The sequence below is a fragment of the Xenopus laevis genome, chromosome 8L, assembly GCF_017654675.1.
Source record: "Xenopus laevis strain J_2021 chromosome 8L, Xenopus_laevis_v10.1, whole genome shotgun sequence".
In the NCBI taxonomy this organism is placed as follows: Eukaryota; Metazoa; Chordata; class Amphibia; order Anura; family Pipidae; genus Xenopus; species Xenopus laevis.
Window position 1 is genome coordinate 50,468,787 of NC_054385.1, and position 18,991 is coordinate 50,487,777.

The 18,991-nt window shown below is 39.4% G+C and overlaps 1 protein-coding gene across 2 annotated transcripts in view; it reads right to left on the reverse strand.

The window, feature by feature from the left end:
- Nucleotides 1-18,176, reverse strand: part of radx.L (RPA1 related single stranded DNA binding protein, X-linked L homeolog) — a 31,920-nt gene extending 13,744 nt beyond the window's left edge. The window contains exons 1-7 of one of the 2 annotated variants that reach the window (XM_018228474.2): nt 17,405-18,176; nt 13,382-13,524; nt 12,668-12,860; nt 8,755-8,863; nt 8,082-8,173; nt 7,187-7,309; nt 6,103-6,210 (exon numbers count right to left, since the gene is read on the reverse strand). In XM_018228474.2, coding sequence (XP_018083963.1) covers nt 6,103-6,210; nt 7,187-7,309; nt 8,082-8,173; nt 8,755-8,863; nt 12,668-12,860; nt 13,382-13,524; nt 17,405-17,981 — 1,345 coding nt within the window. In that variant the 5' untranslated portion in view covers nt 17,982-18,176. 2 annotated transcript variants of the gene reach the window in all.
- Between the last annotated feature and the right edge of the window lie 815 nt (nt 18,177-18,991).

Sequence of the window (18,991 nt, forward strand, 5' to 3'; positions counted from 1 at the left end):
TTTGTGACGATTTTCAGAAATTTGATAAAAACCGTTACGTTCAGCATTGCTTTGCAGTTTGGCAGTTTGCAGTAGAAACACTTATTTACCCATATTGGATTCGTCAGAATGTGTACTTTCTGAAAATATATGGTTTTCTGGGGTCTCTGTACTGTTAGGTGGTCTAATGTCGCATAATACACACACACCGGGTGGTTATATTGCTGCAGCCAGCGTGTCAGCCGTGAAAATGTCTATACATATTGTCATTTGTGGGTCTCTGTGCGCCACATAGTTTGGTATATCTATGCATTTTGGGCATCAAAGTGTTCAGTAGACCCCTGGCGCTCATATTTAGGATGTTTTATGCTGATAAGTTACGAAATGTGGGGCATATAATGGGATAAATTTCAAGCTTTGTGACGATTTTCAGAAATTTGATAAAAACTGTTACGTTCAGCATTGCTTTGCAGTTTGACAGTTTGCAGTAGGAACACATATTTACCCATTTGGATTCGTCAGAATGTGTACTTTCTGAAAATATATGGTTTTCTGGGGTCTCTGTACTGTTAGGGGGGTCTAATGTCGCATATTACACACACCGGGTGCTTATATTGCAGCAGCCAGCGTGCGTCAGCCGTGAAAATGTATATACACTATTGTCATTTGGGGGTCTCTGTGCGCCACATAGTTTGGTATATCTATGCATATTGGGCATCAAAGTGTTCAGTAGACCCCTGGCGTTCATATTCAGGATGTTTTATGCTGATAAGTTACGAAATGTGGGGCATATAATGGGGTAAAATTCAAGCTTTGTGACGATTTTCAGAAATTTGATAAAAACCGTTACGTTCAGCATTGCTTTGCAGTTTGACAGTTTGCAGTAGGAACACATATTTACCCATATTGGATTCGTCAGAATGTGTACTTTCTGAAAATATATGGTTTTCTGGGTCTCTGTACTGTTAGGTGGTCTAATGTCGCATAATACACACACCGGGTGGTTATATTGCAGCAGCCAGCGCGTCAGCCGTGAAAATGTCTATACATATTGTCATTTGGGGGTCTCTGTGCCCCACATAGTTTGGTATATCTATGCACATTGGGCATCAAACTGTTTAGTAGACCCCTATGTTTATATTTAGGATGCTTTATGCTGGTAATGATACATGGACAATACGATGCTGGAAAGTTGAAGCTTTGAGGCAATTTTCAAAATATTTTACCAAAACCGCCAAATTTGGCAAAGCCTTGCGACTCAGTAGTTTGGGGCAGAAAGGCATGGGTACCCATTTTAGATTCTGTATAATGTGTACTTTCCAAAAATATATGGGTTTGGGGGGTAAACATATATTTCTGTGTTTTTACCCCACAAAAATGCAGTCAATGTGTTGATTTTTCATTAGCTGAAGTTACCCACAGGACTATTTGTATGCGCTAACTTCATTTTGGGGCCTCTAACTGCCATATACTTTGGTAAACCTATGCACAGTGGGCACCAAACTGTTTGGAAGACCCCTGGCAATCATATTTAGGGTGTTTTTTTTTGGTGCGTAACGATACGTGGGTGATATGGTGCTGAGAAGTTGAAGCTTTGAGGCAATTTTCAGATATTTCACCAAAACCGACAATTGTGGGAAAGCCTTGCGACTCAGTAGTTTGGAGCAGAAAGGCATGGGTACCCATTTTAGATTCGGTAGAATGTGTACTTTCCAAAAATATATGGGTTTGGGGGGTAAACATATATTTCTGTGTTTTTACCCCACAAAAATGCAGTCAATGTGTTGATTTTTCATTAGCTGAAGTTACCCACAGGACTATTTGTATGCGCTAACTTCATTTTGGGGCCTCTAACTGCCATATACTTTGGTAAACCTATGCACAGTGGGCACCAAACTGTTTGGAGGACCCCTGGCAATCATATTTAGGGTGTTTTTTTTTGGTGCGTAACGATACATGGGTGATATGGTGCTGAGAAGTTGAAGCTTTGAGGCAATTTTCAGATATTTCACCAAAACCGACAATTGTGGGAAAGCCTTGCGACTCAGTAGTTTGGAGCAGAAAGGCATGGGTACCCATTTTAGATTCGGTAGAATGTGTACTTTCCAAAAATATATGGGTTTGGGGGTAAACATATATTTCTGTGTTTTTACCCCACAAAAATGCAGTCAATGTGTTGATTTTTCATTAGCTGAAGTTACCCACAGGACTATTTGTATGCGCTAACTTCATTTTGGGGCCTCTAACTGCCATATACTTTGGTAAACCTATGCACAGTGGGCACCAAACTGTTTGGAGGACCCCTGGCAATCATATTTAGGGTGTTTTTTTTTTGGTGCGTAACGATACATGGGTGATATGGTGCTGAGAAGTTGAAGCTTTGAGGCAATTTTCAGATATTTCACCAAAACCGACAATTGTGGGAAAGCCTTGCGACTCAGTAGTTTGGAGCAGAAAGGCATGGGTACCCATTTTAGATTCGGTAGAATGTGTACTTTCCAAAAATATATGGGTTTGGGGGGTAAACATATATTTCTGTGTTTTTACCCCACAAAAATGCAGTCAATGTGTTGATTTTTCATTAGCTGAAGTTACCCACAGGACTATTTGTATGCGCTAACTTCATTTTGGGGCCTCTAACTGCCATATACTTTGGTAAACCTATGCACAGTGGGCACCAAAACTGTTTGGAGGACCCCTGGCAATCATATTTAGGGTGTTTTTTTTTGGTGCGTAACGATACATGGGTGATATGGTGCTGAGAAGTTGAAGCTTTGAGGAAATTTTCAGATATTTCACCAAAACCGACAATTGTGGGAAAGCCTTGCGACTCAGTAGTTTGGAGCAGAAAGGCATGGGTACCCCATTTTAGATTCGGTAGAATGTGTACTTTCCAAAAATATATGGGTTTGGGGGGTAAACATATATTTCTGTGTTTTTACCCCACAAAAATGCAGTCAATGTGTTGATTTTTCATTAGATGAAGTTACCCACAGGACTATTTGTATGCGCTAACTTCATTTTGAGGCCTCTAACTGCCAGATACTTTGGTAAACCTATGAACAATGGCCACCAAACTGTTTGGAGGAACCCTGGCAATCATATTTAGGGTGTTTTTTCTTGGTGCGTAACGATACATGGGTGATATGGTGCTGAGAAGTTGAAGCTTTGAGGCAATTTTCAGATATTTCACCAAAACCGACAATTGTGGGAAAGCCTTGCGACTCAGTAGTTTGGAACAGAAAGGCATGGGTACCCATTTTAGATTCTGTAGAATGTGAACTTTCCAAAAATATATGGGTTTTGGGGGGTAAACATATATTTCTGTGTTTTTACCCCACAAAAATGCAGTCAATGTGTTGATTTCTCATTAGATGAAGTTACTCACGGGACTGTTTGTATGCGCTAACTTCATTTTGGGGCCTCTAAATGCCAGATACTTTGGTAAACTTATGAACAATGGCCACCAAAATGTTCAGAGGAACCCTGGCAATCATATTTAGGGTGCTTTTTCTTAGTACGTAATGATACATGGGTGATATGGTGCTGGGAAGTTGAAGTTTTGAGGCAATTTTCAGATATTTCACCAAAACCGACAATTTTGGGAAAGCCTTGCGACTCAGTAGTTTGGAGCAGAAAGGCATGGGTACCCATTTTAGATTCTGTAGAATGTGTTCTTTCCAAAAATATATGGGTTTGGGGGGTAAACATATATTTCTGTGTTTTTACCCCACAAAAAATGCAGTCAATGTGTTGATTTCTCAGTAGCTGAAGTAAAGTCCTGAACAATTTGGATGCGCTAACTTCATATTTGTGTCTCTAAATGCCAGATACTTTGGTAAACCTATGCATAATGGATATCAAACTGTTCAGTGGACCCCTGGCAATCATATTTCAGGTGCTTTTTCTTGGTACGTAATATAGTTTGGGATATGCGGAGCAGCAAAATAAAACCTTTGAAATGATTTTTCAAAATTTTGAATTTTATTTTGAAAAACCGCTATGTTCAGACAAGCTTTTCTGTTTGGTAGTTGGGAGTAGAGAGACATAGTTACCCATTTTGTAATCGGCAGAATGTGTACTTTTCAAAAATGTATGGTTTTCTGGGGTAAACCTATGGTTTCAGGATTTTTTGCCTTGGAATCTAAAGCATGCCGTTTTCTGCCTTAGTGCTTTCAAAATTCAGTAATATACTGCCGGGAGTTTTTGCTGTACAGAAATCCTAAATCTCCCTAAAACTATACATATCTGGTATTGGCACGTTCGAGAGACATAAGGCTTTCCAAATCAGTTGGATTTTCATCTGTAAAATGAAATATTTTTCTGGTATAAATTGATATACAATGAAAAATGGTAATTTTTCATTTTTTTTTGTTATTTAGCACTATAAATTTTTTTGCACAGGTGGAAATACATGAAAACTCAGGCAGATTTAGAAAGCTCAGTTTCTACCGAAAAAAACAATGTATAGTTTTCCTAGGTAAACTATAGGTTTCCCCTCAGAAAATGCCCCTAAAGTGAGAGAGCACAAAATGCTTAAAAACGGCTGGCATTTCGCGTAACCAAAATGTGAAATTCTGCTGGCACTTAAAGGGTTAAGCTGCTGACCCATAGCTGGTGTTGTCAAAAAAATTTACTATTTATGCAGTAATTATATAGAAGCCTTCCTAATCCAAAGGGCTACCTTTTTAGGCTGTGGTACTGCATTGTTGTCTGGCAGTGTTTGGGTCTTCGGTAGCCATCTATTATAGCTGAAAGTCTCTGACATTATAATTTAAATGTTGGCATTAAGATATTCTCAAAAAGATACATTCTCGACAAAGATATACATGTCAGTGCAGATATTTACCTATAATAGATTCACTACTTTAAAAGGAACACTGGACTGCATGGAGTATTTCTCTTGATCACAAAAGAAATGTCACTTGGTGACTGAGAATCTCTTTTATGGAGTGGAATTAGCCATGTATGACTTAATGGCATGGTTAAGGATATTGAGTTATAGGCTTAATTGAAAAATCTCTGTTTTGCTTTAAAGGTAAGCAGAGGTATCAACTGTTTCCCTTCTAACTTCTGCAGGTATCCGTATGTAAAAAAACAACATATTTGCTAATTTTAATTTTGCAAACATTAAAGCAGAAAATAAACATAATCTTGGCATGTGCAAGGTCCCCGACCTAATTAGATCATTAGGCATTTAAGAGCTATTAGGAATTGTCACCTGTTGACAATTGCTGAGCTTAATAAAATCTCTGACTCCCCTAACTTTGTGCTGTCACTCTACAACTAAGGGCTCCTCCAAGAAACAGAGAGAGGATCTATCCAATTAAGCGGTTAACTATAGGGCAGGGGGAGGCTATTCAAATATTACAAAAGTTTCCAGCTTACAATTTCCATTGTCCATAATTTAATGAATAAATGGCAGTTGAAGAGAACTGTGGAAGTCCAGGTGAAATCTAGAGCAGCAAGAAAACTTTCAAAGAGAATTGATTTTATGCTGGCCAGAAAGGTAAATGCAAACCCACATATGCCAGAACCTGCAGGAAGGTTTGGGTGACACAGGAATGGTGTTGCACCATTCCACAGAGCAGTGTTGCTTGCACAAACATGAAAAGAGTCATCAGGAGGAATCTTAACCTGCAACCTAATCACAAACATCTCAGGTATGGAAAACAGCATCTAGACAAGCCAGAAGCATTTTGGAAACAAGTGCTATGGACTGATGAAGCAAACAGTGAACTCTTGGTACTTCTTGCTGCTTCTCTAAACTGACATGTTCCTAAACTAAAATTAAAACTTAACCAAATACATAACTTTATTTTTATGCGACTCTCAGTGTAGAACATACCTGACATCTTGGGCAGACTAATGTCCATTTTGTGCCACAATAGGATGTGGACAAAGACACAGTAAAGAGATGTCTAAAACCTTCTGACAGTACTTGACATTATAAAATAGGTGAGAACATGGCCTACGGCTTAAGAAAATGGATGTTATAACATTAATAAAACTATGATTAGGTGGTTGGCAATATAATTGGCATTGATGAGTTTGAGAGTGACTGTGTTAAAACGGATCTTTAAGTATCTATATATTATGGGTCGAATGTGCGCTTTCCCTTACCAGAGATGAATACCTGGCTTTCATTAGATGTTGTGAGATATGGAGTCAAAGAGCCATCATCTGGACTTTCTCGAACCACTCTCATTTGCGTACACACCAAATAAGACACTAGAGGGAAAAAAAAGGATCAGCAAGAGATGCATCTGGTGCAATTCAACTTTCCAAATACTAGATGTGACCTCACAGCCCTGACTTGAAGACCACAAACTATATCCAACTCCCTTGATTACAAAACAAACAAAAGAAGTCACTTAGTGACTGTGAGATTCTCTGTATTTATGGAATACAAATACCGCGATTAACTTAATGTCAATACAGTATTTGTGATATTATGTTGTACAGGCAAATGGTTATCCCTTGAAATGAGGTATAAAAACCAGTGTTTTAAAGAGAAGCAGAGGTATCAGTGACACAAACTCCAAACTAAACCTGGTCCAGTATTTTGTTGCAATACCAACTATGATTGTGCACCACATGTTTAAAAAGCCAGACTCATACTTAAAGGGGTGGTTCACCTTTATGTTAACTTTTAGTATGCTGGCAACTAGATTGCTGAAAATGCAAACTGGAGAGCTGCTGAATAAAATGCTAAATAACTCAAAAGCCACAAATAATAAAAAATGAAGACAACATGCAATTTGCCTCAGAATATCACTCTACATCATACTAATACATGAATTTAAAAGTGAAAAACCCCTTTAACCCATTGAGGGGATTGTTCTACAGTTTGATGCAAAGGGGCATTGTTCTCCAAGATATCAGTACAACATGCTATGAAAAATCCATGTTTTATATTGTTTCTTCTACTAAGTAATGCCGAGGCCTTGAAGCCATTTATAGATCTATCAGCTATCCTGAAACAAATTAGGAAGTGGACATACAGGATGAGGTTAAGCTCTGTGACTTACCATCCTAAATGTTGCAAATTTGCACTGTGAAAGTGACCAATTAGTTGCCCATGGAGCCAACAACAGCAATAAATACACCATGATCTCACTAACTCCTAGCCTCACTCAGTGTTATCTCAATGTTTTTCTTAGCTGATGGGTATATTTTATAAATATATACAAGTAAAAATACATACTTGGGTGTATATGTTCAAATATGTCAGGTTGTGAAGTGGCAAACATTTCAATAAGGAATGGCTGGTCCATACTTGAGTCAATCATTTGAACCCAGCGATGTACCCAAAAATCTTCTCTGTCATCTAGAGGGGTTTAAAAAAAATCATAAGAGTCCATTAGGTGCTGGTTTTATTGGAGGAGTAGAGGAAATGCAATAATCAAGGACTGGTGGTGAGGCATTCCTTTGATAAAGAAGAAATACATAAAACATTGTCTTCTCTTTACTCCTCCTTGCTGTGACCCTGGATATCTTTCTGTGGGCAGCCAGGAGTTTACATGGGGGCTCCAAGAAGACAGTTTTTTTTTTTCTTAAGGGCAAATATATACCGGAGCTCAATTTCAGTTTAATGACTGGGGTTTATGTTGCATTATTTAATCGGGAATCCGCGACTTTTTAATACAGATACATATAACATTATTTCAACTAACTGTTCTGATTAATGTTTCATAAGAAAATAAAGAAAATATGGATTTTTAAAGAAAATCAAAGAGGCAAAATATATTTTCAAACACAAGCCCTATGGATTTTACTGCATAAAAATGGTTTTCAGACAACCTTTGAGGTAAAAAAAAATAAATGAAATTACACTAAGTTTCTCCACCATTTACCACCAAGGTTTCAGACCTATGAAAATGAAATCCAGCCAAAGATCCAAGACTATGTAGGACAGAAATAAATGGTTCACCCAAAATCAGGCTTAAACTGACCTACAAACTTGGCTTTAGGAATATTTAGGAGATTGAATAGGCATTCAAATGATTTAGAAAATAGTTTGGTTCATGTTTACCTGGCTAGGCGGTTTTGAAACTTTATTCACACCTGATAACTGTGGCTTGTTAATGCAATTAAATTACCTTTCTGTCTTTTCCGTTCACATCTTCCAACATATGTGACAAGACCGATCACATCACAGACTTTGTTATGCGGAAGATCATTAAGTTCCAATCTATTTTAACAAAAATAGTGGTAGAAAAATAAAGCTTTGTGAAATATGCAAGAGGGGACAAAAATAAACCATAAGAAGGAGGAATGTGTTAGGAAGGAAGGGAATAAACATATATTATAGGATGGGCAATTCCATCCATTTTGAATGCCAATAGTTTTTTACAGAATCACCAAAGCTCCATTCTCATTATAGAATAGGCATTGTGAGAAAAAAAGTCAACAATTCCTTGAAAATTCAAACAGATCTGTCTTGGGAGATGATTCTTTCTACGCACCTTACTTACAGGGGTTGTTTTTAATGGGTAACAGCCAACAAGGATTCTCTGGGGTTTCCCCCAAAAAAGCAGACTGTGTCAAAATATGTCAAGAAGTGGGTAGACTGACATAATACATACGAATTGGGTTAACATTACTTAGAATGCAAAGAGGATCTTTAAAGGGACATGTCTGTAATTTTGAAATTTTCAAAACACAAGTGAACTGAGGCTGTTTTTTTGGAATGACTGTACATTCAGCACCTAAAATAGCACTGAAGGAACTAGAGGTCTGTTTATGTGAAAGAAATGAACGGATGATCAGTACCTTGTGACAAACTGATATTTCACATCCGGTAGTCTCCACTCAGGCTTAACAAGCTTCTCCTTGATAACAGTAATAGTGGAAGGAGGATCTCGGGCATTTAGGCTTATTTCTAGAAACAGAACAATGACAAGAAAACAAAACATGCATATTTTAATCATCAACAATGGGTGTTATAATAAAAAAAAATTCACAACAGTTATCATAAAGGTCTATTATGTGTGCTTTAGTCTTTTGAAAACTGCATTTTTATAGCAAGGGGTTTAGGTCAGGATTCAGCTGCAGCTAAAACTCCATTCGTATGTAGCTTAAATAATTGCCCTGATAGCAATTATTTGCGGCAAGTTATTGTAAAAAAACAATCATTATACCCCTTAAAAGCAAATAGTAGCAATCATACAGCACACTCGACCAGAGGACATAATAACCAATCGTTGTGACAAAGATGAAATATGAGGAAATCATCCAAAAAAAGGAGCAAGGCAACTGCACTTATTAAACTTGAGCTGTAAAGCATATGTTTTGTTTTTCATTAATACATGATATTTGGTGATGGAAGACACAGCTACAGAGCCAGTGAGATAGCAGAAAATATAGAGTTCAGCCAGTTCTAGGCAATAGATCATATTAGCTGCATTGAGAGGCGTCTCACCCTGGCAGTTTCCAGCAAGCCCCTTTCTTGTAATAAGGTCCTCGACTCATCCATCAGGCTCTGACAAGTAATTTGCTTAGTTCATGCAGGGAAAACAGAAACAAATCCTATCTACTTGTCAACAAGATATAGTTCAAGTGCGGAGAATGTGTTTGTGGGTGCAGGCTTTGTCCGCCCAACAATTTGTACACAAAGCACTATAAGAAGGAGATACCGACAGCATTTGTTTTCTTTCCGGTGCCTAAAGCTACCGGAAATGTGACTATGATAATTAAGTGACATGCAAGTCTTTCCATTAAGTAAAAAATTTGCATATAGTATATGAAGAATATTTTTTTTATAGATTTTATTTTACAGTGATGGGGTTTTCGTTTTAAAAGTCAAAATACAGTGCCCTATTTTGATGTAATTGGCTGCTTTATTTACCTCTTGTATCAGTCACTATATGAATGTAATCAGCATGTGCCATGCACATTTACTGTAGTATTATTAGAAAAAAAGAGGTATAAACAAAATAAATATATAAATATTATAACTTGTTAAAATAAAAGTGGAAGAAAATTGGATATGTTACAGATATCTTTAAGCAGTCATTCTGGGAGAATTGTTCACACCTTATTGCAAATAAAAGTTACATTAAATATTAGGCGCAGGGCCAAATACTGGCTGGTCTCTAGATTCGAAGACTGTTCTTTGAAATGCAATGCTTTCTAAATTAAGGATTTCTTAGAAATAGTGGGCTCTACAAGAGTCAGCTAGAAGAGTTCAAGCTTATCTTTATCAGGCAGTTTTGCATTGTTCTTAAAGGGATACTGTCATGGAAACCATGTTTTTCCAAAACATATCAGTTAATAGTGCTACTCCAGCAGAATTCTGCACTGAATCCATTTCTCAAAAGAGCAAACAGATTTTTTTATATTCAATTTTGCAATCTGACATGGGGCTAGACATTTTCTCAGTTTCCCAGCTGCCCCAGTCATGTGATTTGTGCCCGCACTTCAGGATGGAATTACTTTCTGGCAGGCTGTTATTTTTCCTACTTAATGTAACTGAAGCTGTCTCAGTGGGACTTGGCTTTTACTATTAAGTGCTGTTCTTAGATCTTCCAGGGAGCGGTTATCTTGTGTTAGGGAGCTGCTATGTGGTTACCTTCCCATTGTTCTGTTGTTAGGCTGCTGGGGGGGGTGATATCGCTCCAACCAGCCCAAGGCACCACAGCTCTTTAGCAGGGAAGATCTGTGTCTCCAAAGATGTCCCAGTAGCTCCCCATCTTCTTTTCTGCTGATTCACTGCACATGCTCTGTGCTGCTGTCACTTACTGAGCTTAGGGCCCCACTCACAATATACAGTACACATACAATATAAATGTCACAATATAAGGCTGATTAATAAAGATAATTGAAGTACTGTTGCTATTGAGAAGCTGAAACTGTAGGCTGGTACAAGTTCCAAGTTCATTATATAAAATATGGTATTTTAAGATTAATTTTTAGTGTTTAGTGTTGTCAGGGGTGATCCTGGCCCCTGCGTCGCCTGAGGCAGCAGCAGTTGCTGCTGCCCCCCCCCCAGAAATTCGCTCTTAAAGTACCAGGAGCAGCATTTTTGCTGCCACTGGTACCTAGTGGGGCGCTGCCGCCTGAGGCGACAGCCTCAACTCGCCTCATTGGCGAAGCACCCCTGAGTGTTGTGCACCCCAGACCTGCACACTGAAAGACAATATAATTCTAAGCAGCTTTTCAAAATACATTAATTGAAAATGCTCAGTGGTTTTGATGTTATTTGTAACTATAATTACAGCTAAAATCAGAATCTGTTTGTCCCTTCCTTCCCTGAACTGCTCATTCTGACTCTTAAAACAAAGCAGCAGGAGCAAAGGGGCAGTGCACACCTAGACGCACCTTTTTTTCAACAGGGGCAAAGTAAACAGAACAGATGCTGAAAATACATTTGCATATGTTTTAGCAGAATAGGAGCATTATTTTGTGTTCACACTATTCTACCATTAAAGGGGACCTGCCAGACATAAGTTGTATAATAAAAGTCCATTTCAAATTAAACATGAAAACCAATTATTTTTTTTAATTAAGAAATGTAATTCGTGCTATAAACTAATTTATAAATCTTAGCTGACAAGTCACATTTTATCTTCTCCACCTCTATGCCTAAGGCATAGCAATAACTTTTACTTCTGCACTTGCCCTCCTCACTGTCTAGAATTACAGAGCCCTTGCATAGGCTTGTGCATTAAGTCCTTTTTCTGGAGAATACATTGGCCTTGATATCAGCTTCCACAAAATGGCACCTGCCCATAAACTCTTAACCATTAAAAATGTATATAAATGTCAGTATAGTTTATTTTGCTTGACTAACACAACATAGGATTTGGGATTATTTCTTAGGGTGACAGGTCCCCTTTAATTAAATATTGAAATTGAGCTCTATAAACTCCTCCTCCCTTTTTACTGCCATAGATATAGATAAGTAGAGGCCCATTATACAGGGGATTACTGTATCTGAGCACTGGTAAAATAATTATCTACCTTACAAAACCAAACATGAAGTAGCTTCAGTTTTCCGTTTTGCCCTGTTTCGTTTAAGTCTTTAAGACATAAAGACCATAGTTTTTTTTTTTGTTTTTTTTTAAATTAATCTCATGTTGCACAAGGGGGTATACAACCAACAAAACCCATGACGTGGGACTATGATGTGGCAATCAATTATCCGCTGAATGTATTCTGGTGTGCTTGCCTATAATCATTTGCACTTTGGAGAGATGAAGTAGATTGGATAATACCAACATTCCTACATGCTTTTTGCAAATTCAAAGTCAGCTAACCTGCCAAATCTTTATCAGTCCCCCTAAGGGCAGAGACACACGTGGCGATGAGGTGCCCAGCAAAAAAATCACCTCTTCTTCGGGCGACTAATCTCCCCGAACTGCCTCGTGAGGCAACTTCGGAAAACGAATCGCTCAGAGTGCCATCCTGCCGCCAATTTAGTTTCTAGCCGGTGGGAAAGCAGTTCAGGGAGGTTAGTCAGCCGAAGAAAAGGCGATTTGTCGCCGGGCAACTAATATGATAAAGCGACACATGCATTCCAATGTGCACCTTAAAAAGACCTTCATAGTATACCGTAAAAAAGACTGGCTCAGTGCTAGATTCAAAAAGATCAGTGACCTTGGGTATATTACTTCATCTTCTTTGCCAGACTAAATGACAGGGTAGTCAGGATATACAAATGCGACACATTTCAGAAATACTCTACCTACAGAAGGCAGCCTCTTCACCTGCGAGTCCCCTGGAGTTGGAAGTGTCCTGTTCTGGTAACTCGGTTTGACAGAGTATTGCTGAAGCAAAATTACACTGCCAACCTGCAGAGTATTATACCATTCTGGACACAGTTCATTCCACAAAACCATTGACATCATTCCTGAGTAATCAGCAACCTCGAAATAGGCCTGGAATTTAAAGAAAAAATCTCACACAGCAATTCCTGATGCTGGAACTCCTATTAAATACTATGTGAATGTAACAGAATCTTGCATGATGCAGCTTCACTCCCAAAGATAAAATCAACCAGTCCTATTTTTAATTGTGCATTCTATTCTCCATCAGCATTATATAAGACTACGAATAATTTGTCCCTTCCACCCACGCTTAGGCCCTCCCACTTACTGCCAAAAAATTTTCAAGAAAAATGTGCATTAAATCATATAATTTCAAGAATCCAACACCATTTTTTTCATCATTCCAGCCTCTGCATGTGTGCCACACAGGCACTAAAAATAGGAGAAATGCACCATTAGACTAGATTAGATGTTTCTTATCAGCTGTGAAATAGACACGGAAAAATTGATGGATAGCTAGACAATATCATAAGTAACACACATCGGTAAGTGATAACCACACCCCATTATCCCAATAATTAGAGGAATCTTCTTTTTTCTCCAATTTCGCTTATCTACATCATAGAACTTACTTGATATGGAATGTCAATTTTCTTATCCGGCTTCCCAAAATAACGAAGTCTGGATTTGTACATAATTCGTACCAGCAATGGGGGCAATGACCTTCTTGTCCTCCATTGCACTTCCAGACGCTGTAACGAGCTGACTTTGCTCACTACCATAGGGAATTAAAGAAAAAAAGAATCACATTAATTAAAATAAACAAATAGCATTACAACAAATGTATAAATTATTTTGCATTGAAAATAAAAAGCACCATCCCCAAGATAATATATCCTGGAGAAGGCAGTACAGAAATATTTAAAATTGTGTTTAATTAGTCTTTAAAAGTCCCTGGTATGGGAAATTTTAATATGATTGGTAAATCCCAGCTTTCTGATGTTGAATATTACAGAGTACAGGGTCTAAGGTTGTGCAATCAGAATCTCATTAGGAGGACTGGTGGAGGAAAGGAAACTGCTCCTTCTCTTCACAGCTCAGCTAGCACATCAGATAGAACCACTATGTAACTAAATAGGAAGTGATCTCTGAGGCCTCAGTCACTTTACTACCATGACTTAAGCAGAGATAAAATGCACTGGGTAGTATTATCTTAACTGACCAGAATTCATTCTGCTTACTAACGCATTTCTCTCTTCACTTTATGCCTGCATAAACATGCAAACTTGTTTCTTAGCAAACAGTCATTTTTTCATTCTAAGTTATAAATCAAAAGTAAAAACATCTGGGCCCGTACAAAAAGGTGTGAAGGACCCAGGTCTCTAGCATTCTGGATAACAGGTGCCATACCAGTACAACTCATTCAGGGAAAAAATTCCACAACTTCACAACTCTACTTTTCAAATATTAAGATGGAGCCTCCATTGCTTGAGTCACAATGTAAACCAAAAATCACTGTGAGTGCCGCCAAAGACTAAGGGTAGGGGCACACGGCGCGATTTCGCCGCGATTCTGCGCTAAGCGAGTTGTCGCTGCGTTTTTTAAGCCGAAAATAGCTTTGCTAACTTTGGCGCTGGCGTCAATGCAAATCGCGGTGAAATCGCTGCGCTAATTCACACGCGGCGATTCGTTTTCTATTGTCGTCCGAAGTTGCCTCGCTGGGCGTTTCCGGGCGACAGTAGAAAAAGAATCGCCGCGTGTGAATTAGCGCAGCGATTTCGCCGCGATTTGCATTGACGCCAGCGCCAAAGTTAGCAAAGCTATTTCGGCTTAAAAAACGCAGCGACAACTCGCCCAGCGCAGAATCGCGGCGAAATCGCGCCGTGTGCCCCTAGCCTAAGGGGCAAATTTACTAAAGGGCGAAGTGACTAACACCAGTGTGGCGTCATTACGGGACTTCGCTGATTTACTAACGGGCGCTGGCGTAACGCGCTACTTCGCACTCTAACACCAGGCGAATTTTCGCTCTGGTGAATGTACGTAACTGCGATAATTCACTAAGATGCGGATTTTACTCAACGTTACCTCTTGCGCCAGACTTGCCTTCGCCACCTCAGACCAGGCGAAGTGCAATAGAGTAGATAAGAGTTCCTCAAAAAAACGTAAAAATTAAAGTCCCAAAAAACTGTGCCAACTTTTCAGTTTTTCAGGGTGATAGGCTGCAAAAGATCGTAAATTTTTTTTAGGGTACCTGGTTTTCCCCCCTACATTTCCTAACATATGGCACATAAAATATACACTGGGCACATGTGTAGGGCATTATAACAACTCTATTTTATTTTTTTAAGGTTCCCTGGGCTTGTGTAGTGTAATGTATTTGCTGCAAAATATATATGTCCATTTAACATTAACTTCCCGCCTCATGCAAATTAGCCAACGCTAGCGCAACTTTGCTTGCCAAATTAACGCCAGCGAAACTTTGGCATTGTTCGGTGCCCTGGACGCAACTTCGCATTTTAGTGAATTAGCGAATTTGTGGAGATGTGAGTGAAGCCATCGCTGGCAAATTTTTGGAGGTTAGTGAATTTACCCTTAAATATGTTAACTTTTTACCTTGGAATGCTGCTCCACTTTTCCAAAAATAAAAAATGACTGGCCCAGGGTTCTTGGCAGGGGACATTTTTCTTCAGCCAAATACTGGGCTTGGTGCATGGCAATTTGGCCTAGTACTAGGTTACCCCATGAGCAATCTTCCCGTGTATGTGATATAGCAATCTGCTTTACAGTAAAAACAGTTTACAGTGCAGAGTGCTTTTTTCGATTATTTTAAATACATAACATCAAACTTCCCAGGCAATGACAGGGACCTCAGCTACTTGTCAATAAAATAATGATGCTTCGATCTCAAACATCATGACTCAAAACATATATTCACCACATTAAATACCTTTCAAAATGACAGTCACAATGCCTTGCAATGAACACAGAGACTCTGTCTAACAACGAGGGTGTTGTTTTCAAACTAGTTTTGGAGTTTCGGTTTATGTTTTTTTATGGGTAAAAAAAGTGGATTTTCAACATATCCCATAATGGTGTTTAATGTTTTAAAGCACACAAAATAAACACGTTGAGCTTTTCAATTTGATCTGCCATGTATAATTTCATTAAACATTTTCCTACTTCTGCTTATAGCTCAAAAAATGGCTGCAACAGTTTTTTATTTTTACACTGCATCCAAACAAAACCAAAGGCAGGACCTCACGGATTAAAGTATTTACGAACGATGTAGTTCATTTACACTTTATTTCATTAATATGTGCCTAACTAGTGCACAAGTAAAGAAAAAATGGCAGATGCCATAATATTGAACAGATACAATAAAAAGGCAATCCTATAATGCACGTGTCTTTTCCCAAAGGCAGCAACACTGTTATATCATTTCAAGTAAATAAAATATATATATATGAGGGGGGTGGGGCACTCAACAAATTCTAAACAAGTAAAAAGTAACTGTCATTCAGACATCCTCCCAAACATATACGATATTAAAATAATTATGAATCTAGGCTAGAGGCATGCACATGCAGTCACAAAGCCATAATGAAATATATACTAAAGGGTTTTAGCATTGCACACTTACAAGCCTGTGCAATTTGTAATCTCGAACTCGCCAAATGTAGGAAGTTTATTTAATGTAATAATAAGCTGCTTTTTTTTATTCTTGGATAACTTTATACTTAAAGGGAAAAAGAATCAGCAGTCATATGTAGTTTAACTCGATTTATAATGAATGGACTGCTGCCTGAATATTTTGTTGGTAACGGTCAGAAATTATTATTAAGAAAGCGTCACCTCTCTAAATTATTTTATTATTTGTGCGGGAATTTCTACTGCGACACCATTCTAACAGCAGACATGGATTTAGTTCCCTATCGTCCTGCACAATGGAAGACGTTACAGTCATGGGAAGAGTATAAAAGTTATTTTGACAAATACATTGTTTTAAGCAATAACAAAATGTATCTCTTTCATAGAAAATACATCCTGTAAAACAAGCCACGGAATTACATTTGTACAGTTACATTGTACTTGATGTTGATCTGTACAGCTTGTAAATTGTATTTGTTAAATATAGCTGGAAGGCCCCACAAACCCCCATCTTAAAAACTTTATTTTCTAGGAGCCCTTTTAATATCTGGGTGTGTATGTTAAGCAGGAGGGCTGCAAAATGGCCACCACGTTTATTGCGGCCGAGTGTCACCTCGTGTGCAGTGGTTCCCAACATTTTGGGGCGATTCCTGTGCCTGCGGACCATGGTATAGTGCGAGAGAATAAGATTGTCAGCTCTACAGGCGTAAAAGTGTGTTAATGATAAAAGTCTGGCCACAACACTGTGTAACATTCAGCTGCTGACAAAGTATCCTTTCATATCAGCAACACAGCTGTGTGAGGAGAAAACGACAGCTCAGTAACAGCTGGAGCCACAGTTTCATCTTCTCACATAGGTAATAGGACAGAGCCCTCCATCACAACTTTCTTCAGCCCTCTAAGCACATGTGCACGACCCCCTTGCTTTTCAGTGACCCCCCTTGTACAACTGCCCCTGCTGAAAGCACAGCAGCACTAGGTCAGACACCCCTATAGTCCACGCTTACCATCAATACTGACTTGATCTTCTGCCAATTTAGGACCGTTCCATGTGTCTCCATAGGGGTCTTCGTTATTCCAGAGGGGCAGATAATGTTTCCTCCCACCAAGCAGTGGTAGCTGTCCGGCTGCAGGAAGATGCTGTGCATTAGGCAGCGCAGTCAGTTCCCCGCTAACCAGCAGCTCCTCCACACACACTAGGCCTCTGTCCAGGCTCTTCTCACTGTACATGTAGGAGCAGCGGCTGATTGTGACCCGGGCCCCGCTGCGCAGAATATTGCGCTGGACCAGATAGTTGAGGTCTGAGTGCAGATGCCAGACATCCCCCTGGGCCCCGTCCCACAGATACACATCATAGCAGAACGTGTGCCGTCTTCCGGGTGGCCCTAAATAGCGCAGCACAGCCAGCACCAACACCGGTACCGGCTCCTGTAGTACCAACGTGAGACTAGGGCAGTCCCGAACTTGCTGCCGGGTTCGCTGTGTCCAAGACAGGCCCGTGTCTGTATCACTCTCGCTCAGAGGCCCCAGCCTGCTCGGGACGGGGCCCCCTTCATCAAACTCGGCAGACAGCAGGGCGTGCATGTCCCGCCTGATTGCCAGTGATACACCGGAGTGACCCGGGGCTGCTCAGTCTTTGCATGTCCGGAGCGGCGGGGCTTCTCATTAGGCACAAATCGCGTAACAGCTTGGGGCAGCCATGATCTAACCGTGGGAGGCACCTGGCTTCCGGCCAGCCTTTACGGAAAGCCCCATCTCACACGGCGGGGGGGGGGGGTCTATCTATATTGTTTTACGACAACGTTTAGCATCGTCCCATGGTGCTTGCACTTTAACGTGTGTGAAAGGCTGCCACTTATTTCCAGTATGGTGTCTTTGTGTTCAGCCACTTTTACTTCTTAAAGGAAAACTATACCCCCCCTCAAGACAATGTTGGTCTTAATTGCATAAAACAGCTCCTACGTAAAACCCTGCTTCATATCAATAAACCATTTTCATAATAATATACTTTTTCAGTAGTCCGTGCCATTGGGTAATGCTTAATAGAAAATTGCCATTTTAAAAAATAAGGGCCGCCCCCTGGGATCGTATGATTCACTTTGCACACAAACAAACCAAACATGTTAGGTCACATGAGCCAATTAACAAACAAAATGGTGGTTCAAGGCAAGAGATGTAAAAGGGCAGTATTTACTTAAATATATTCACCAGTTGGATAAGATTCATAATATACCACTTAATTGGATATAAACTATATGTTGCTTAAGTATTCATTTTGGGGGTATAGTTTTCCTTTAACCTTGTTACACTTAATAAATATCATAGTTATCAGAATTGTCCATGTCAGGAGGGTGATAATTATCCAGTCTGTTACAGTGTCAGACTGGGGTACTGGGTGCCCAATAGAAACCTGACCACTAATGGCCCAATGAAACTGCCCAACTATAAAGGTGATGAGATCAGCAGCAAATGTGCAAGACAAGCAGAGGAGGTACTGATGGGAGACAGCCACCTTATTTTCATTCTTCGTGTTCCAACTTATCAAGTCACATCTACTCCAAAGTCAATGAGAAATATGCTGTGGCATGGTGTGG